At 39.0% G+C, this 22,915-nt stretch overlaps 1 protein-coding gene across 1 annotated transcript in view; it reads right to left on the reverse strand.

Annotated features, from left to right (window-relative positions):
* Nucleotides 1–1,769: 1,769 nt before the first annotated feature.
* The window catches only part of LOC116311201 (V-set and transmembrane domain-containing protein 2-like protein), a 49,180-nt gene continuing 28,034 nt past the window's right edge, over nucleotides 1,770–22,915 (reverse strand). Inside the window, exons 2-4 of the mRNA XM_031728250.2 lie at nucleotides 9,436–9,605; nucleotides 7,593–7,637; nucleotides 1,770–4,299 (exon numbers count right to left, since the gene is read on the reverse strand). Of these exons, the coding sequence (XP_031584110.1) occupies nucleotides 3,826–4,299; nucleotides 7,593–7,637; nucleotides 9,436–9,605 (689 nt within the window). The 3' untranslated portion in view covers nucleotides 1,770–3,825. The remainder of the gene's footprint in view (nucleotides 4,300–7,592; nucleotides 7,638–9,435; nucleotides 9,606–22,915) is intronic.

Genomic DNA, 22,915 nt, shown 5'->3' on the forward strand with positions numbered 1-22,915 from the left:
TTCTTATCACCTAGCTCTGTGTAATTAAGAGCTACTCTGTCATTTAGAAAATGTCCCTTAGTCATCACCTTGATTACCTAACCTCCTAGCTTCTGCTAGCCCATAATTAGTACTTACTGTACATTAACATTAGGTGAAAATGGAGCTCTACTGAGTTATGTTTGATTAAAAAGAGAAAACAAAAACTACAGTATTGGACATTTTTTGGCTGTTCCCTTATTTTCCAGAGGAGGGAGTCTCAGCAGATGGATCTAAACACATTTTTACACCAAATGACCTTCTTGATGTAATCCTCATCATTTATCCAGGCTTGGGACCAGCAGTATGAGTATACTAGCTTTGGAAGCCCTGAGGGTGGGTGTCTTCTCCACCAAGGAGCCAAAAAAAAAAAAAAAAAAAAAAAAAAAAATAAAAATCTATATATATATATATATATATATATATATATATATATATATATATATATATATATATATATATATATATATATACATATATATATATATATATATATATATATATATATATATATATATATATATATATATATATATATATATATATATATATATATATATATATATATATATATATATATATATATATATATATATATATATATATATATATATATATATATATATATATATATATATATATATATATATATATATATATATATATATATATATATATATATATATATATATATATACACACATATATATATATATATATATATATATATATATATATATATATATATATATATATATATATATATATATATATATATATATATATATATATATATATATATATATACATATATATATATATATATATATATATATATATATATATATATATATATATATATATATATATATATATATATATATATATATATATATATATATATATATATATATATATATATATATATATATATATATATATATATGAATACTGGTTACAACTGTTGATTGATTGATTTTTCTTTTTTTTTTTATGCTGTACATTTGTGTCCTACTTTTTGATGGTTGTAGTAGGACAACACAGACAAAGTTTTAATTTTGGTCTTTTTTTAAATGAAATTTTCAGCAGTTAGAAAAATTTGAAGTAAAGGAAGTGCTTCAAGATCCATCCTTTGGAAACTATGGCAAATCTAGCTCTGGTGAGGACAGGCTGTGCCCTATTTAGGCAGAGGTTGCTTGACATAGTGACAAGGATGCTGGCCGATCTATCATTGTTATCAGTCAGAGCCCTGCAGGGTTCAAGAGATGTGTAAATGAAGGAAGCAGAATGTCTCTTCCATTATCACATCTCCTCACTGATGGGAGAGCCCGGGACCTCCCCACCTCACCGCTCCATAATGGATGTATGACGCGTCTAGTGTGGGGAAACAAGATCGCCGCATGTTTTGTATTTAGCTGGCCTGGCTTAATGTTAGCGAGTGCGGCACAGCGCCTCTTTATCTCATCCGGTGCTGTTGCTATTTATCCTGCTGCCAGTACTGACAATAGCACCATTAGTCATCAGCAGCAATAGGATGAGGGGAATCTGGCAGCACCTATTACACGCAGGCAACTGCCGAACATCGCTTCTCCTTGATGCACATGGACAGACACACACAGAGCAAGGGGCTGTAAAGGTAAACCGCAACTGGCGAAGAACAACAAAAAACACCCACTTAGGTAGAAATGTGTAGTGAATACTCAAACTCCATTGTTTCATATACAATTTATTTCATTTGATAAAGGCATACACTTAGTGAGAGACCAAACATTCTAGAAGAAATGTACATTTCCCTCTTTTTTCACCCCAACAGTGATCTCTTCTTTACAAAACATCAAATCAAATTACAGGTTGAAAAATAATTCTGCTGATCACTGCTTTAAACCATTAAACCAGCCTCCTAAAGTCTGCCCATAGTAACAGAAGCACTGTTGTCCCTCTGGAGAGGAATACACCAAAGAAGTTGAACCATTCATGGCCTTTGAAACCCAAGAATATATTTTGAGGCAGAGGATTTCAGTGTTTCACTAACATTTCCTCTTACTTTACCCCCTCACCGCCGAAGGCTTTATCCAAAGTGTTACCCACGTCCACTTTGTCCCAATTGATCCCTTCAGAGTAACCTACATCCCAGAAAGCCTCCCCTTCACCTTTACAGACGAGGTTTCATACAAGCATCTAAGCAAAGAGATTATTCTTGAAAATGGCAGAAGTAAAACGGCCCCTCAGACCTTTTCAGACACACATGTTCAGGCTCATTATTATGTGATTACACTCATGTTTGCTGCCCTGCAAATACAGTAGTTTAAGAAACACTGCTGAAGTACTAAGATACATTAGGGGAGCCCCCCTTTCTGAGCAGCTATGGAGAGAATGTGTCATTCATCTGTCTGTACAGCACTTTTGGAAAGCAGGAAAGCAACAGAAAACTGCTTAAAAACTAAAAGATCTCATTGAAAGGACTTTAAAAGTAAAATATGGACTCGGAACAGAATGATGTTTTTTTTGTTTTTTTTACAATATAAGTAAACTCAGGTAACACTGTTTTTATTGGTTGGCTGCAAAAGTCTTTTTTTTTTTTAAGAAAAATCACTGAACATGCACTAGCTTTAATTCATATTTTACAGTCATATACACAGGGTGGGTTTAGAGGCTTGTAGTGGAGAGGATTGAGGCTTTTTTCTTTTAAAATGACTGATAAGAACTGGGCCAGAGCACTGGAATAAAAGAACTAAGCTGGGAGAGGAATACAGCCCAGCTCCTCCATAAACGGGGGAAGTTTGTTCCACGAAGATCACGATCTATTCTTTCTATGTATTTATAGTCAGGATTCAGAGGCACAACAAATCTGTTTAATTTAGAGGCATTGGGATTTGACCGTTTCATGGCTTTCCAATGGTTGGGGTCTGCATGGAGCGATTTGATTGATTGATTTCTCTCAGCGTGAACAGCCATGAGTGGATCAAACCTGCAGCACGAGGGAGGGAAGGCAAATTTTCAGAGAGGCGTCATAAACTCAAAAGAGCTCTGCGGGGAGGATTCAGCCCGTGTTGTTGTTGGTTTGATTTAAAATCTCTCCCTTTTCAAACTATCGATGTACTTGTGATTTAAGACTTGTGTCTGTGCTGGATAAGCACTGCTGCACAGGGAGAACACTTGTCGATGTGTGGCTGTATACTTATTGAATACACACAGAAGAGAAAAAAAAGATGTAATGAAGCTGAAAAAGATTTTCAGGGAAAGAAGTAGGCTGAGTTTCATTCAGAATACTCTCAGAATGAAAGGGAGGGTTTTTTTTCTACCGGGGACAGACCCAGTTATAAATGTACAATATCAGCCTTTCTTTTCTGAGGGTGTATCAAGTGACAGAGTAAGGCAGTGGAAGAAGTATGAGCATGAAAGCAGAGTGTGTCTTTTACAGTATCTAAAGTACAAGAGTGGAACAGAGCACGGGTTAATAGTAAGACAGAAGTCTCTTTTTTTCTTTTTTTTTTAAATAATTGGTGCTGAGACCAGAACCTGTGGAGCTGCCTAGATCTACACATCAGCACCCCCCTCCCCCTTCCCACCCTTTTGCTGAATGCTGTGAAGCCAGGCTTTACAGACAGGTGAGCAGTCCAACCCAGACCCATGCACAGCGAGAAAAAGCTACATTCCCTGCACAGTTTGCGGCCCTGTGCTTAGAATAAGCCATACTGGACATTTTCTAGAGATTCTGGATTTGTGCACAGGCCTGCACTGTGTGGGAAGAGTAGCTTTTTTATGCTGTGACACACATCATATTATGCAATCCTTGTGTAATGCCATCTACAGCGCACAGCTCGGTTCGTTGGTGCAGTCATTGTGGCTACTGTGGTTACTGTCCACGTCCCTCTTCCTCAGCTCTCTGCCCGCCTTGTGTTGCTGACTGCTGCTGCTGCTGCTGCCGTGGCTGTGGTGGGCAGGTGAAGAAGAGCGCTTGCCATGCTCCTGGTGGTGCCCGTGATTCTGATGATGGCCGTGAGCGTGCTCTTTGGTGCCACCGAGAGACTCCCCGTCGTCCCCGTCAGAGAATCCCACTCCTCTCTTGGTGTCGTCCATGGCCTCGAAGTTGTTGCTGGGGTTGCCCCTGATGACGTCGCTCTCCGGCACCACCTGCAGGTAGGCTCTGACGCGGTGGTGACGCGCGCCCTCGATGTCGCTGAAGTCGATGACGCGGCACTCGTACGTGCCCTCGTCAGACGGCTTGACTCGGGAGAGGCGGAGTTTGTGGGAGATGTTGCTTCCTACAACCTTCACAACCTGATGAAGGTAGACAGACAAAAAAACAAACAAACAAATAAAAAATATATATAATGTGGTTGGACTGTAACAAATATATCCAATATAACTTCCAATCAGAAGAGATTTTACTAATAAGTGGCCGTTTCAAGATAATGGCAACCCAACAATAAATGTAGTGAAGTAAAAACTATTTGATGAGTGAATGAATGAACTAACCGTCGCTATAGTTCCTGTTCATATCAGACCAAGAAAAACCTGCAATCTATTGAGAGTACTGAATTAATTAATGTTGAGTCCCTTTAACTGGAATAGAAGGAAAATGTCATTTACTCTTTCAAAAAATGAAAAAGAGCAATTTGAAAACCCTGAAAATGATTCAACTAATATTTCAGCAAAAAGCAGCTCCTATACTGTAGCTATCTGTGCTGTCAGATCAGCTTTGTTTGGCTTTGTTCTTGTTCTGTATGCAGTTGAAGATGAGCCTTCAAAATAAAAAAACATAGGAAAAGTGCACAAAACCCCCCAAAAAGGACTTTTGCTATCTCACAGACCCCGGGATGAGTTATGTTCTTACAAAATGTGCACTCACCTTCTCACTTCAACTAAGCATGGTGTGCTTTTTACTGGCTTCAGCTATGAAGTTTTACTTTATTCATACGAGGTATTAATGTTATTGTAGGTGAAATAGAAGAAGTTTGAGCTGGGTCAGCATATACAGGGCTGTGCAAAAGTCCTTCATTTTTATATATTTTCCTTCAAAGGAGTCAAATTTTTTGTCATATTTAAGATAGTTTTGAGTTCAGGGGCTTTCTGCAGGTCTGTTAGAGTTTCTCTTTAGCTGTTTTTTACTTATTTTCACTCCAGTCCTTGTACCTGACCCTGTTCAAAGGGGTTTTTGTGTTTTTCGTCTGAATATGTTTGCACATTTCAATAAATCGATGCACCTATTTCTCGTTTTCTTTGTAGCCGCACACAAAGAAATGAGTGAAGAAATAAGAGGCAGCTCAAGACTTGCAGAGTACTGCATGGTCTGTGAGATTAAAGTCATCATTTTTAATGAACCTCATGGCTACCCTTTGTAAAGTGGGAACAACCTCATTACATCACACATGTGGCCCACTTGCCTGGCCACGCAAATTACACTTCAAAATCTGACTCGGCAGTAAAGATAAACTCAGTATTTTAACTGTGAATCATCATATTATCATAAGCATCTGGATATGACCCTGAATTGTGCCTGTTTAGAAGAAAATAACACACTGGTCTGAATGAAACTGGCAGCGCTCCTTGTTTACTTGTAGCCTCTGTCGCGTGATGGTGATCCCACTTGCAAAATGAAGTGATGCGACTCATTTACAAAAAGACAGTTTCTGAAACATTTCTCATAAATTTGTAACTTTAATCTCATTTGTTGACTGCAAACTTTCAAAATGTTATGAAATTTATCATTTTTCTTGTGAACCTGTGCAATTTTCTGAAACACCTTTAAGTTTTTCTTTTTTCTCTCTGAATTGGATAAGTGGTTAAGATGATGATAGATGGATGGCTCATCCAAATGTATCAGATTTCACAAAAAGGTTTTTTTTCCCTTTGCAGTCCTGAGCCGGTTTTCCTCAGAAGAAGAACACAACACATAGAAAATCAAGACAAAATGACATCACAGACGTGGCATTTATCTTCTCATCTAACAATCAGCGAGAATGCAAATCAGTGCATCGTTTCAAAATGTCAAATTATTACTTTGATTGTATAAGCATCCTTCTTGCATGCAAATTCAGTCAAGCCACTTAAGGCTTGCGGCTGCCTATCATACACTCGTCTGTGTTGAGAAAATGAGCTGAGTATATTTTGAAGATAGTTAAGATGCGTGAAGTGTTGGAGGTACAAAAGAAAGATCATAAGAAGAACAGAATAAATGTGTAGTGTGGCCTGGATGCACTCTGAGGCATCGCCTCCTCCGAGCCAATCACTCAGACAAAGGTGGCGCTTAATAAAATCTGTGAAAGTACGAAGAGAAGGTATCCAGGACGTCAAGCGCTTTGCAAGTTCGCAGAGCAGCAGTTGAGATGATGAGAGTCTGGGGACATCTTAAGATGTGACGCACCAAGATATAAATACAACTTCATTTATCACCCACCTTCCTCCTCGTGACGCCAGTAGATGTTGGGATGTGTGCGTCGTGTGTGGCAGCAACATTTCCGCGTTTGGCTGTAAGCGTGAGCTTAATGTGTGCTGTTTGCGAGCTTGTGTCTGCATATGTGAGCATCTCATGGTGTTTTTTGCTTGACTGTATGGATGTTAGCCAGGATCCATTATATAGAGAGAGCTCATAATGATTTTGCAGCTGTGTAGCCTGCAGTGTTTTGCTCCTCCCACACAAACATGCACACAGACACACAAATGCACACAGACACACACACGGTCACAAAAAACACAGCATCAGTGATTCAGCAGCAGCTAGCCTTTTGGGAGAAAGCCGAAAGGCTTTGTGTTTTTGTGTGTACATGTTTCTGCATGTTTAATGCAGCTTTATGCATCTTCAACTTCTACACACACACACACACACACACACACACACACACACACACACACACACACACACACACACACACACACACACACACACACACAGCTTTAAAATTCAAGAAAGTAGAACATTTTTTGGTTCATTTTTGTAATTATAAAGTCAGTGGAAAGAGATAAGGCTAGGGGAATAAGTTTATGTAGAGATAACATGCAGTCGGTCCTGCAGTCTGCTCACTTCTGCAGGTAATTAGAAAAAAGTCAAAATGTTGAGTTACTCTATACTGTCCTGCTTCTTTCAATAAAAGGCTCACCTATTTTCCCGTTTGCCAGGGTGAGTACCAGAGGAGATATAAAAAGATCTGCTGACTTCCCACCCTTCCTTTTTCACTGTGTTTTATTGAGATCTGGTGCTGCAGCCACAAAGATTCAGTAGTGTTTATTAAAATTTGTAACTGATGCCCTCGGGGGCCACTCCCCCATGGGGAGGACACTTAACCACCCATGAGCAGCAGCGCTGCCTGCTCTTTGCCTGACGCTGTGCTTCTGCAGAGCCATCGAGGTTTTTAGTGAATGTGTTAATGCACTGTCTGGAGCGTTCACCCGCCATGCGAGCTGCAACGACTGAAAATCACATCGCTGTGTGCAATACAGCATAAGGACAACATCTGTGGATCATGCAGAACAAGAAATTTAAATGTAATCATAAGCATTTTGAGTCTTCTAACACCAAGGCAAACATAACGGCTTTCTGGAGAAAATAACTGCAGATATTGTTCACAACTCACACTTATCTTTGTAGCATCCTTTGCCATCTCCTCCTCAGGAGCCACCTAGGAAAAGTGACAAACATTAGCAGAAGGATCTCAGTTTGATTGGCTTTCCAAACTAAAAGTGAAACACATGTACCAGAATACAGAACTGATTATGTTTCTTGTTTTTCTTACTGTGCCAGTTAGATACTGAAGCCCACATACTACAGTCAATATTTCACAAACACACAAATCAACATAAAATTCGCAAAGGTTTTTTCAAGTTCTGTATTTTTTTGGAGGAAAATGTCAGCTGTCATGGGACAAATACCATCACAATATGCAGTTTTGTGCAGGTTTTTGTTCTGTTCTGTTTTATACACAGTTACTGTATTTGGCTCAGTCTGACTGTCATCAATTCCTACATGCATCAAGAAAAACAAACCAACTGCTTAACATAGTCAGACATCTAAAAAAGAAAACATATTTAATATTGAATATAAATGTGATATCGAATCTGAGTCTAAATGAAGGCTAATGTTACTCGAAGTCTAGTAGATGTGAGAGCAGCTGGTTAACATCTAATTATGTTATTGTATTGGCTTCATGTTCTTCTGCATCGTTTTATTAATTTTCACCCCCATGTGGCTAATAGAATAATTAAAGTTGTTTTAAAGACTTTAATACGAGCTAATGTGAAATCATAAGGGATATACACGTGTTGTGGGAGGGGGAGCTGGGTAAGATGAGTAAGTGTGTAAGTTAATACATCGCCTGAATATGAGCAACCATACCACATGCAAGTCATTTTACTCTGATTTAAGCTAGAAAGTACCATTTTCAGCTCGCTGTAAATGACGAATCTTATGGATGAAGTAAACAACACATTTTTTTTAAAAGAAAAAAAGCTTTTGACATAACAGGTATCATCAATTTCAGGTCCAAAGCTATTATTATAGTTATAGATCACATATTGATGAAATGCCAATAAATACACCAAAACAAATAATAAAAATAAAACATGCAAAAGTGACTGCGGGGCAAAATGGGACCAAAGCTTACTGTCTGCATGTGGCAAGCCGATCCATAACGCCACTTTCTTTGGACTTGAGGTTGTAATTCTCTGACTTTAGATCAAGTCAAGTTAAAAAAGAAAAAGGGCTCATATTACCTCACTCTCCCATATACTCAAAAGACAATTTCTGAAGACACCTCAGAGACAGAGAGGGTAAGTAGTTCTTTCACCTTATGAGTCCGTGGGCTTAAAAACACCTGCTGTGGCAACTGCCATAAAGGTTGTTTTGAGCACTTTGACAGGTGTTGAAATGTGTCTCTGTGGGCATATTTTAGCAATGTGATCACACAGATGTGAAACTTGATAAGTGTGTAGCTGAGGTCAAAATGAAGGCTGAGTTCCAAGATAAGTACTGGTAAAGGACACTGGAAGAAATTGAGGCAAGGGGCTCAAAACCTGTTCCCACCTTACAAACCTGCACCCACATTAGTCTGTTTTCCTTTGCATACTTATAGCTCTTTCTGTGATTTATAATCTGTCCATTTACATGTTACAAACACATTTACTACAGTGCCAACTCTAGTTAAAAGATGTGTGCATCAGCATCACTGGGCTGGTGGGATCCCATTGCAAGATCATCTATAATTCACATCTGGAGTTGATCTTTTATTTTAATTTTTCATCTTTTTGATCATTTTGGTAGCATTGTAGAAACAAGCAGTCAGACAGTAATGATTCAACTGAGCATTTAGAACTATCCCAGGTAGGATGATCACCTGTAAACAACATCACTAAGGGTGAACATATCCTTTAAATAACCCCCCCCCCAAAAAAAAAGAGTCAGGTTTTCTGTTGTGAACTTACTTCATTAGTTGTCCAGGGCTGCCTGTGGGTCCAGTCAAGATGGTTCCTGATGTACCACCACTGGATTTCCAGTGCATAGGAAGGGGTTCCTGCTCCTCTGAATGAGCAGGCCATCTCCACATCCTGACCTCTTTGGGCAGTCATATCGTGAGGCACCTCTGTGAACATGGCTGGACAGACACAGAGATGGTTAACAAATGGTTCTAGTAGCTAGCTTTCAGTTCAGACAGAACAGCAAGCCTGAAGTGGATGCCCTTTGGAGCTTGCACCAAAACCGTAATGAGCTTTTTACAAGTGGATGACAATTTTCTTGACTTGAGCCTGGTAAAAGGGCATTTAATCACTATATATTTATTTTTTCTGCTCGGTTTTACTCTTGTAAGGGTAGAAAATGTTCTGATCCAACATTTAGACACACAGTGAGGTTTGATTTATACATCACAAATCCAACAATCTTTCAGAGAAGAGAGAACGTTAGAGCTTGAGACCCTTTTCTGTCAAATTAAAATCGAGGTAGAGTGAAATCGAAGGAGGAAGTTGTTAGTGATAAGTACTCAGAAATATATTCTGAAACACTTAAATCAATTTTCAGGAAAACCCTTAAATTGCTTCAGCAAAACAGTTGATAGATCCGAGACTGGATGAGTGTAATGAGTCTGGATATTAACTGAACCAATAATACAACAGCCCTAGCATAAATCATGGAGGAAACGAGGTGAGTGCTTTCTTTGTTCCATTTTCAAGCTGCTACAGCTAAATGATAAGTGTGTGTGAAGGTGAGACTGATGAACGCGAACAGGCAGAATGAGTGGGGGTGTACTGAAGAAAGACCCCGAGGGTGAGGAGAAGGAAGTGTAAGTTATTTTTGTAAACTACACATAAAAAATGTTAAATTTTTTGGCATTTATGAAACCTATGGAGAAAGAAAGGCTTTTTTTTTTTTTTTTTTTACTTTTTTAAAAAAATTTACAGCCAAAAAAGTGCAGCTGTGCTTAAACCTTTAAAATCACAACAGTATATGAAGCAGTCATGAAACTTTATAGCTTTGTAGCTGAGATTACACGAAAGGGTGAGTCTGACAATGGGTGTGGTCCAACCCATTATAGTGATCCAGTGGGCCACTTTACAGCAGTATCATCATATGATCGAATACAGTGTTTAACTGGAAGAAAGTATCTGCTGAGTGGGACTTAAGTGGTCCATGTGAAGGATGAGGTAGGTTTAGAGGCAAGTCAGAAAAAGATGTTGTTTCTGAAAATTTAAGGTCAAAGACTTGTTTTGCAAGCTGATTTTAAGAAGAATTAGTTTATTTTTTAGGAATTCTCAAGCCAGTGAGAGGAATATCTCAGTAGAGACTGAAGACACAGCGTGGTTCCTAAAATTTCTAAAAATAGAACGTGAGGCAGAGCTTTCAGCTATCAGGAGACAGACATCCTCGATACCTTTAGGATTAGGCTTCAAACTTCTCGTTAGGGCTGGATCTGGTGTCTCCAGCAGAACCAGGCTCAGGACCCCCAACCAGTTGCAGCAAATGGCTACACCTCACTGAGCCGGAGGTTTCTTCCTGTTAAAACTGAGTTTTTACTTCCCACCATCGCCAAGCTCATAATCTGATCATTGGGGTTTTCAATCCAACAGTAAAGGGTGCAAATAAAACACAATTGATCTGAACTGAATATGTAAGACTTTCCAACACATTATAAGAATAAACAGGAGAAAATGTATACACACCCATCCATTTCCCTGCCAGCTTACCCCATATAGGATCAGGGAGGAGTTAGACCATATCCCAGCTGTCATAGAGCAAGAGGTGGGGTACACCCTGGACAGGTGTACCCCACATCTTGACCTCTTGACCTGAACAGTCTAACACAAGGCTGACAAAAGGAGAAAGATAACCATTCATATCTATGGGCAATTTTGAATCACCACTTAACCTATCCCCACTAAATGTATATCTCTGGACTTGCCAGGGTACTCAGAGAGAACCCATGCAGGCACAGAGAGAACATGCAAATGTCAGGATCCTGGGTCTCTCGACCCGGCGTTTTGAGTTCCTTGTGTCTTTTGTATTATGTTTGATGTTTAAGGTTCTCTTTGTATCTTAGTTTATTCCATAGTGTCCAGTGTTCTTAGGGTTCCTGTATTCTCTGTTAAGTTTCCTGTGTATTTAATAGGTTTCCCTCTGTGTAGCTGACCCCTGTGTCTCCCTCTGTGTGTCTAAGTGGATATAGTGATGTGAGTATTGTGCTTTGCTCCTCCATGTTCTCTATCTCCCTCCAGGCTGTCTCTGTGTACTTCCTGTTTTACTTTGAAGGTCTCTGTCTCATGTAAGTGTATTCTGCTTTGCTTCCTTGTCTCATCATGTCTGATTTCTCTCAGCTGTCCCCCCCTCTGTGTCTCATTCCCCTCATTATTCCCCAATGTATTTAAGCCCTGTGTTTCTCTGTGTCAGTGTCGCGTCCTCCATCATGCTGTGTGTTTCCTTGTGTGCCTCTTGGTGAAGTTTAGTTTATATTTTCCAGTTTGGTTTAGTCTTGTATTTTTTCTGTGTGTCAGCAATAAAGCTGCATTTTGAGTTATTCCCGTGTGTTGAGTTCTGCATTTTGGGTCCTCTTCCTGCCTGCACACAGCCGAATCATGACAGCAAACTCCAATCAGAAAGACCCAACGGCCAATGGATTTGCTGTGAAGCAGTGTGCTAGCCACTGTCCACAGTGAAAATCAGGCAGGAGTTATTAAACTAGGCTAGCATCCTCTTTGCTTTTTGATTGTGTGGTGTTATCATATCATACTGTAAGGCAGGGGTGTCAAACACCAGGCCCAGGGGCCAGTATTGGCCTGGCAAAGATTGGATGGCATTGGAAAATGTGAAGGAGGGAGTAAACTTTTTGACTTTAACTGTTTCTATATATAAAGACCTCCCCCATGGGTATTCATACTACTCCAAAGTAATAAGTAATATATAAACAATTAGATGACAGAATATAAAGGATAGTTAATTCACAGTTAAACTTCCTTAGACTGATGGAAAAGTGAGCTGGTCTTTGGTCTTTGGTCTAAAAATCAAAGTGCGTTGTATGTGTATGCCTGTGAGTCTGATTTTAAATATCTTTGAATTATTTAAGAAAGGTAACTTAGCAATAACAAAAGTCACTACTGCTAGTTTGTCCATGAATGGGAAAACCACCAAATGCAAGAGAATTTTCTACAAAAATAAATTTTCAATACACACCCAAATTCACCTTCTGCAGGTGTTAACATGCATGTATCTACAATCAGGCCATGGCCCTAATTTTAAATGTGCAGGAAATGTACCAGTAAAAAGTCTTTGCTATCCAAGAGTAACCATAGAGAAAAAAATCATTCTGCCAATAAACACAGAAGCAAAGACAGCCCATTGTTTTAAATAATGTGCCATGCATCATATGCACCATATCAAAGGGTCGTTGAAGACAAAATGAGGCCGTCTGTCCAAAAGTTCAAGCTAAACTGGAATTGAATTGATCAACATGATAATGATCTTAAGCACAGTAAATTTGCCGAGGAATGGCTCAAAAAAAAGAGGATTATGGAAATAGCCAATTCCAAGCCCGGCTGAAAGCTCGGGAACCATTAAAAATATATTTCACACTGTTTAAACATTAAAACAAGGGAAAACATTCACACATGAACACAAGAAAACAAGAAAATTACATCATCTTTATTCTTCATCCTTTCCTTTCACATACTCCCACCAAAAAAATCAAAACAAAACTCAACAGGCAGCGATCAATCACACCAGAGATGTCTACTACTATGAAAGAAACCCAACACTCGTTGCTTGCGTCTATACATCACTGCCGTATTTTCAGCATTGTCTACAACACTTTTCATTTATCATGCTGGAATTAGGAGTTTTCCTTCAAACTCAGTAAACTTTAAAAAATCTCCACCTTTGAAAGTGCCCCTACCAAGATTTGTCCAGCTTATTCACTCAATAAGACTGAGTGAAATCAGTGCCAACTAAGTGCCGATTTTCATCTCAGTTCATAGATTAATCTAGCCCGTTCAACCAGTGAGCCTGCGCTATGGATCCGTCTTGTATTACGAGAGCAGTACAAGCCTCGAGTCATATATCCCTCTTGTACATTGATCAAATCTGCTTGTATTTTTCATTTGTGAAACCCGAAACACACCAGGTATCGATTTGACATTACACAGCCGGAGCCAGCAACAATGCCCGTGGCCCTTCTCTTGTAGATAATATTCAAAGCTGGGACATAAAGCACGGTGGAAGATAGAGCCTTTGAATTTGCTTTCAGCAATGATAATCTATCTTTTCCCACTTAGCTGTGAAGCCCACAATGCAAAATCCTTGGGCATTTTTTTGAGGGGGAAGGGGGCTTTAATGCTTCCCAAATTATAAAACCACATGAAAATGTGATAGTCATCAGCAGTTTATTATAATGTAAGAGAGATAATTCTCACCCAGTAATTTACAAAACCCACACAGCAGATGCTAATTTGATAGCATGATGTGCTGTTTCTCAGTCATCCTCTTCCAGTAAAATGTCTCTTTTCTTAATTGCATTATTTCCCGCACCTGTTTAAGACTTTAAAAGCAGCTTTTAAAATGTAACAAATCTGAGGAAAATCTCACATATTATCGTGCTGAATTTAATTATCTTCTGCTACTCTGCAAATCTCAACAATTCTCCTGTAATGATGATTCAAACTTGTGGCTCTCTAATGCTGTATCTCTTATTAATAGCCATTTATAATCACTGCATTGTTGAAGCCATAAAAGGCAGTGATGAGTTAGGTCTGCTCACCCCGAAGCATTATTATTATCCGCGAGATAAACGACGGAAGGCTCTCGGGCGACTGCTGCAAGTCGGTGCTTAAAAGCTACAGTACGGCTGCCAAGTCACACTCCGTGTCAGCCCTGTTACCACAGGAGGATGGAGAGATGGACAGACAAATTAACGGGGGCTGAGAAGAAAAGGCTGCGTGTGTTTGCGCAGTCATCGAGAAAACTCATCACCAGAGATCAAATTAACGAGTGATGTTTGTGAGAGTGTGGCTCTGTGTGTTTGTATGTGGGAAGAATTAATATGAGATTTGCTGTGCGTGAGACAGAGGGACAGGGACAGGAGAGGAGGAGGAGGAAGGTGGAGGACAGCGTGTGAGGCAGCAGATAGCTTGGAGTGGAGAAAGCTGCAGAGGTGCCTGCTATTGTTTATTTCTTTGAGAAGTGGAATGTGGTAATTACAGTGGTGATAAGAGGGGAGCAGGAAATGTTCCTTTGTAGCGTACTTACTCCGGCCAACCTAACGTCTATCTTACACTCCTTATAAGCTTGTTTACACGGATGAGATCCGCCTAGGTGACACTTTGCAGAATAGCGAAATTTTGGAGAGAAAGGAAGGAAATTGTTTTCTGTTTTGTTGAAAGAACCATAAATATGACATTTCTTAAGTCAAGAAACTACCTTTCACACTTGCTGCTACCCTTCTGTTATAGATCACACTCATCTCCACCCTGCCTGCACTTACCTCTTCACCCCTCTTGTGCTCTCTCCATTGCTTTCCACAAGAAGGATGTAAATTCAAGGAGAACAGATACAAGAGGTTCTAAGATGAGTTATTGCAAAACATATTACATTTTCTGATTATTTACTTCCTCTCTGGACCGAATTCTTTTAGTAAATTTGGTTTGTGGCTTGTCTTATGTATAGTATTCAGAAGAGCAGTAATCATACCCTGCAGGCGCCTGTTCATGTCAATAAAGTCATTATAAGAGTTCACAGTAGCTTCTTATGTTTTTACTGTGGAAATGAAGAAGGAAGAAAATCAGTCAAGAGCTAAGACACTGGGACTGCGTTGGATGATGATGGTTTTTGCTTTGGAAATGCTGATTTTCTCAGTGATTGGTGCCAGCTAGCTGTTTTCAGCTCCAATATGTTCACCAATACTACCTGCCCGGTACCAAACAGGAGGCAGATAATGTTAGATAAAACGTCCAATGTGGCAGTTCTCTGGAAGAAAATGGCCGTGTTGGTGCCAGATGTCACAGGAGAATGGCCAGACTGCTCTGAACGCACAGCACGTTGGAGCAGATGGGCTACAGCTGCAGAAGACCAAACCAGGTGCCACTCCTGTCAGCTAAGAACAGAAAACTGAGACTACAACTCCCACCACTTCACCAAAACTAATCAACAAAGGTCTGGAAGAATGTTGCATGGTCCGATTAGTCTTGATTTCTGCTGCGGCATTGACATGGTAGGGTCAGATCTTGACGTAACCAACAACATGGACGTATCCTGCCTTCGCTGGCGAGGTGGTGCAATGGTGTGGAAGATACTTTCTTGGCATATTTTGGGTCCCTCAGTACCAACTGATGCCTCCATCAGAATAATGTGCCCTATGTCACAAAACTCAAATCATTCTAAAATGTTTTTTTTTTTTAACATGACAATGAGTTCAATGTACTCAGATGGCCACAGACCTCAATCCAACAAAGCACCTTTGGGATGATTTGCATCATGGATGTGCAGCTGACAAATTTGCAGCAGCTGTATCAATATGGATTAAAATCTCTAAGGAATGTTAAATTTATGCCATGAAGAATTAAAGAACTTTTGTGGGCAAAAGAGTCCGATCCAGTCAGTTGTATAATTTGCTACTTGACTTTTGATACTCAGTTTAGCTCTGTTACTGGTACTCCACAAAACTCATAAACGCAGTCACATCTTTTCTAGTAAACCTACGGAAATATAAAACAAGATATTGGGGTTTTATAAGCTGACAGCGCATACATTTGGGAGGCTTTAATGACCATCCAGCATCCAGCAACTGCACAGACTCAGATCCTGACCTACAGTGCACAGTTTAAAAAGGGACTCCTGAATCTAGCAGTGGATATTAGGTCTAGAAAATGGTTATTTTTATCATTTGTTAATGTTTGTATACATAAATTCCTAACCTTTCTAAAAGCTCTGTGTCTAAGGCTTGCCAATGGGGAACCGTGCAGCTGCACATATGCTCTGCTCCAATTATAGTTGGAGATTTGGAGGGTAAACAGACCAAAGCAGGCATAAATCTAATAACCACGGCAAGAAATTCACAATTTACAGCACAGTACCACATTTTAAAGAGATACAAGTGAAGTGAAGAACGAAAATGTAATCATTCTTAAATTTATTTATGATCTTTGTCTCAAAACAGAGGCCAAACCACAACTCTGACAAGCTCTGAGGACTACACCTGGAGTGACTGTGAATTTAAGAGCAGTCACATTTAAATCCAAGCAGAGTACACAGGTAAAACTTTTTGCTGTTCACTTCTCCTCTTCTCCACGCCTCAAAAAGAAAAAAGAAAAAAAAAAAATCACTTTCCAAGGGCTCATATGTTATTTCACAGCTGCCTAACAAGGATATTGAGAGACCCGTCATGCATTTGCTTCTGTGCATTTCGCCCGCAGCCTTGTGTAACCCTCTCTCGCTCCTCATAGCTTCCGCAACGCATTGGTGCAACAGTCGAGTTTTTTTTTTTAATACATAAGGGCTTTGGCAACACTGAGCCTCTCTGTGCCTTTTCTGCTCACGATCTGAATCCATCATGATCGGGCAGCTGGCGGCATCAGCCTCTGAATGTCAATGCTGCTCAGTGTGCGAGATGGCTGGTGGTGCATCGTGCCGCGTACAGTGCTCTCAAGAGCTTTTCAGCATCTTGAAATGGCTTCATAACAGTTAAGCAAGTGGTTACAATGTAATGTGGCTCACAGCCTATTAGAATGGTAATTAAACTGATGTATGTGCATCTTCCATTACACACAGAAAAAGAAGGGTTATATTTTGCCCAGCTACATTTCTGCAAAAATAGAATTACATTTTCATTACAACACTAACTTAGTTAATAATCCCTAATAGATGCACACACATACAAATGTAAATCTATTTGTAGTTGCTAGTTTTAGTGGTGCTTTAATCTGTTGGCTAAATGGATGAAATTAAACATCACAGTGCTATTCATTTTTGCACAATGGATGCTTTTTGCTTAGCTGTAGACTGAAAGATACCCCTACAGCCAGATGACAGTGACTTGGCCTTCTGGTGGTTAAATATAGTTATTTCTGTTGCTCTGTGTGGCTGTATGCCTGGTATTGCTGTCATGTTGGGAAGTGAACTTAAATAAATCAGATGTCTCTGCGATGGTATTGAATGATGGAGAAGAATTTCAAGAACTGAAGTGCATAAAAGTTTTGAAAAATATGTTATAGAGGAGACCTTTTCTTCTCCTCTTCTCAAGAGGCTCATGGGTTCAGCAAGAGCTGGTTGGAGTTAATCTTTTTCAAGGACTCTTCAAAAGACAGACGATGTCAAATCTGCTGCCATAAACTTAAAATGTGTCTTTTCATAAGACCTGCTGCTGTAACACCATGCATTCATTTTGATTTCTATTATTGGAAGCACACAAACAGCTGTACCTTCAGTATCACTTGAACACATTCCTATCTGACATTAGCAGATATTACAGTAATACAGGCTTTATATTTTGCACATGTTTTTCTTTTGATATGAAGGATAAGGTTGTAATGCCTGTTACAAAGTGCCTCCAGTAAGTCAAAATTTCCATTAAACAAAAATGTTACTTTGGATTTGATTACATAGCTGTTCCATGGGTTCCAATCTATGTGTTTCCTATTTTGTTTGGAAGTTTACCCTTTACCTGTACACTCCTTACACATTACTGTAGCAAGATAAAAAATTAAATGACCAGAGGATAGACAAGGTGGAAGAAATGGCAAATATGCAGTTATATACACTCTTCTTTTGGCTCTAGCTTGGTTTCCAATAGCCCATATTAGCAGAAAGCATTTGACTTTGTTGTTGATGTTGTCTTTCTGCCATTTGTTTACACTGAGAGCTGTGTCAACATAAACCAAAACAATGAGCTAAAAGAGGTTAAAATGAAACGATCTGCACTACACACCAGTCCTGGGATGTGCGTGCATATGGAATTTTGTGTTGTATGCTCTTGTGTCCAAAATCTATTGTGTCTGTATTCTATATACAGCAACACTGCACAACCGCAGTGGCACACAATGCACACGTGTATTGTCTGTGTATGTGTGGACCTTCACCACCCTTGGCTTTGCCAGCTCCTCCATTTGAGATCAGTTTCCTGCTGCTTTGGCCTAAATCCCAGCTGCCGGCCCACCTCCCCACAGCGCAGGTCAAACACTGTTTTCCCTCTTAATCAAATGAAAAAGGTTAAAAGGAGAACATGGCTTCCTGAGCCAGAGGGTTCAGCCAGAACACCAAGGACAAGTCATCGTTTTCCTGTAATTCAACACAACAAAAGGTGGCACCTCGGCACAAGAAATTATTACCACATCATCACTGAGCGATTATTTCTTCACAAAAACACAATGAGAGCAGAGAGTTCAGAATAACAACTAAGCCCTTGTATTACAAAGCAGTGTGAGATGAATGCGCTTAAAGCATCTCTTGTTTCACCACATGTCTGAGAGCAACAGCAGGCGAGTGAAGAGGCTCACTTCGATGGAGTACGAGAAATATGAATAACAATATACTGAAATACCCTGTACTGTCATTGCTAACGGGATCAGCTAGCTATGGCATTTACCATCTAGAACGGTTTGATTTAATCCAGTCATTCTGATGTCACCTCAATCTTATTTTCACATAACATCTACCAGATACACCAGATTTAGAAGCAACTTTTCTGTCTGCAGAATTTATAGTAAAATCAACTCTCCAATTTCCTTGTTTTATCTCCATTAAGAATAACGACAATAATACAGCCACAGGAATCTGGTTCCTCGTTCCGAAGATGGCTTATTTAGCTCTGGACTACATCGCTCGTCTTGCTCAGAGCCTCCGTTTGGAACAATAAGAAATTCAGGACTTGAGCTGGAGCTATTTCTGTCTTCTGTGCTATGCATAAAAACATGCAGCCTGTAAGGTGCTGTATGATTTCTCTTCTCTTCATTGGGAACCCTGAGAGGCACATCCAGCTTCAAGTCAGTTATAAATGACTGTCTCATGGACCCAGTGAAGATGGAGAGTAATGAGGTAAAAATATCTATTATAATTGATCGTGGTTGCGTACACATCCCATAAAGATAAAGTCGCCCTATTTACCTCTTTATCTGTATCTTTATCTGTATGTCTATTTGTTGTATTTTTATCTCCACTATATTTTCTGCTGCTGCGACAACTTAAATCCCCACTGGGTTTATTTATATCCATTCTTGCAAAACAATCTATCCACTGCTTACACTGTAAGCAGAGTATTTTCCAGCATGAAACTGTTATTTTACAGTTTACCAACTGTAATCTACAACAATATCCTACAAAAAACAGTTTGTAGGACATTATCTAATACATTTCTTATAGTATTCCAGTAAAGTGATGTATAATATAGAAGTATTACTTCACAATTAGGTCCATAAGTACTTTAGCTCAAAAGTATATAAGCACAATTTTTGTAATTAAGCTTGCATATACCATCACAGTGGATTGGACATGAATCAATACGTGTTTGAATGGCAGACTTTCAGCTTTAATTTAAGTTGACTTGTTAGGTATTACAACAATTTTATCTATGCAGCTTTATGGGCAGGTGAGGCCTGTTCCCTTGTTATTCCACAACAAATTAAGCACATTAAAGAAATAGAGATGACTTCAAATGTAAATTTTGACTGAAAGAGGCCAGCAGCAATAGGTCGAAAAGTCAAAATAAACCAATCAGAGACACAATAAACATTTTTCAGTTCAGCATTCTGGTTTATTCTTAAGCAAGAATGAATGCACTGGCCATCTCAGCAAAACCAAAGATCCTGAAAGATCACAGATGACAATTACAATAGATGACCAGAGCTTATTTCCTTGGTGAAGGAAAATGCCTTTTCAACATCTAGGCAAGTCAAAAACACTCAAAGAGGTAGGCGCATCACTGCCAAAGACTACAATCAAGAGACACATTCATGAAAGGAATTGGAAAGGGTTTACAAGAAGTTGCAAACCACTGGTTACACTTAACAGCAGGGAGGTCAGCTAGACTTTGCCAGAAAAAGAGCCTGGCAAAAAATTATTTGGACAGATGAAATCAAGATTATGTTGACCCAGAATATGATGGGATGAAAAAGTAAGAAGAAGGCAATGTTATATGCATGGACATGTAGGGCTGAGAGTGGAATCAGATCACTTGTGTTCATTGGTAATGTGGCTGCTCATAGAAGTAGCAGGATGAATTCTGAAGTGCACAGGTCTATACTCTGATTCAACCACTGCTACAAAACTGGGATTCACAGAACAATGCAAAAATGGCTTTAATCCATTTTAATCCCAGGTAATGCAACACTTCAGTCACATCTTTATTTGTTTGTACACCACCACAAACTATAAAAGTTATTTTAACTTTTTATAGTATTATTTTATTTAATTTTATTTATTTCTTCTTTTGTTTTAAGCAAGTCTGTAATGATGCTTCGTAATCATGTCAATGGACCAAATTTTTTGAGGAATGTTTCCACCACCTTGTTGAATTTATACCACACAGAAGGCAGTCATTTGACGCACACACACATGTGTGTATCAGAGAGTAACCAGTAAAGTAAGGGATTACTATTGCAAAAGAAGTAATTAGATTACTGTTACTTTCCCGGAAGCATGCTGCGTTACTAAACCGTGATTTTGTTCATGAGAGTGTCTCATGACAATGTCGTAAGCGCGTGCGACGTTCGTGGTAACAAACGTGTGTATCAACAATGGATAATATATCGAGTGCAGGAGAGAGTATGACCGTGCAGAGTTTACAGCATGGAAATACTGACATTACTTTGAGTTTGATTCCGTAAAAAATGACCAAAACATTAGAGTCCGCTGTGCACTGCTGTACACTGCGGGAGGAAAACTTCTTTTTACAGGGAAAAAAAACATCTAAACTTCTGAGCAAGTACCTAGCATGCTGCCACGGGAATGTGAAATTTACATGACATGACCGCTGTGGCACCGAGCAAACCTCCACCGGCCCCACTCCTGCTAAACAGGTGAAAATAGATTTAAGAACGACAGGAATCAGTGCTGCTGAGTCTTTCATTTTATTTATTTTCTGCTGTGTTTTACTTGTATCTAATTGAAAGAGTGAGTGTAAACAAAGAAAAAATTACTTTATTTTAAATGCTGGAATATGCAGAAAATAGGTTTACATGTAAAATTTCTTCAAGTCAAAGACTGTGGCATATAATTTAATTTTTGATGCAATGTGCATAAAGTTAAAAGATTAAAATAAAACAAGTTTTAAAAAGAGATTTTTTCATTTGATCACATTTTATATGATGGATTATGCAGAAAAAGTAGAATTGGGCTGAAAGGTCTATTGCTTTGTTATGTATTCAGGTTATGTATCATGTTTTTAAAAGTAACTAAGTAACTAAGTATTTTTGAAAATAAGTGATCGATAAAGTAATGGGATTACTTTTTGGAGAAGTAACCAGTAATTAGTTACTAATTACTTTTTTCAAGTAACTTGACCAACACTGGTGTGTATACAGTAGGAATATGCACAAATGAATGTGAGGTTGACAACAGGGACGTAGACAGATAGTCTGAGAGAAGGGGACATGCAAGAAAAAGAATCAGGGAGACCAAACAAGAAGTTTTACTTGTTTAAAATGCACAAAGGAGGAGGGAAACATTTGTTTTGAGGGGCCAGGGGATGCTCAACATGGCACATGTAATCTTAAAACTTTGTCTACGGCAATGTCATCATCACATTACTATAAATGGTTCAATGAAGAGTATGTTAGACTGACTCACCCCAACTTACACTAGGGAAATGAAAAGGCAGAAGTGTTGAAAATTTGACGAAAAGTGAAATTCTGAGAAGCTAGAAATGAAAAGAGCCCAAAATGTCTTTTTAATATTTTTTTTATTCTTTTCTACATCTTTTGACCCCTCAAAATGATCCCATTTACCCTTTTAAAATTAAATCTATCAAGTAAAACAAGCACATGGCAAACATACAGATTAAGCTTAAATTCATGTACACTCCAGTGAACTCAAATTCCCAGTGGATTAAAGCAAACAGTAAGAAAGCCTCACTCATTTGACCCCTCTGCAACACTATGTCTCTCTGCTTCTCTCTCTTTTTACTTCCATCACAGCTTGCCAGGCAGCTCCTCAGAAATAATTAGCGAGTAACGAGTCTCTCACATGGCCTCATAACAAGCTTCACGCTCTAATAATGAGCTTCTAAACAGTTCGGTGGTAAACAGCTGCCATCAGTTACACAGAGAACCTGCCGGAAGCTTTAAGCCTGAGCATAGCCGAAGACAAACCAACCAGCCTGAGCAAGCAGAATCCACGAGATTGTTTTGTCTCTTTGGAAGATGTTAGAGTTTTTTTTCCTCTCTGTGTCTCTTTTTTTTGAAGATTCACTAATGAGAAACCACAAATGAATTCACTGCA

This window comes from Oreochromis aureus, linkage group 20, assembly GCF_013358895.1.
Source record: "Oreochromis aureus strain Israel breed Guangdong linkage group 20, ZZ_aureus, whole genome shotgun sequence".
NCBI classification, from domain to species: Eukaryota; Metazoa; Chordata; class Actinopteri; order Cichliformes; family Cichlidae; genus Oreochromis; species Oreochromis aureus.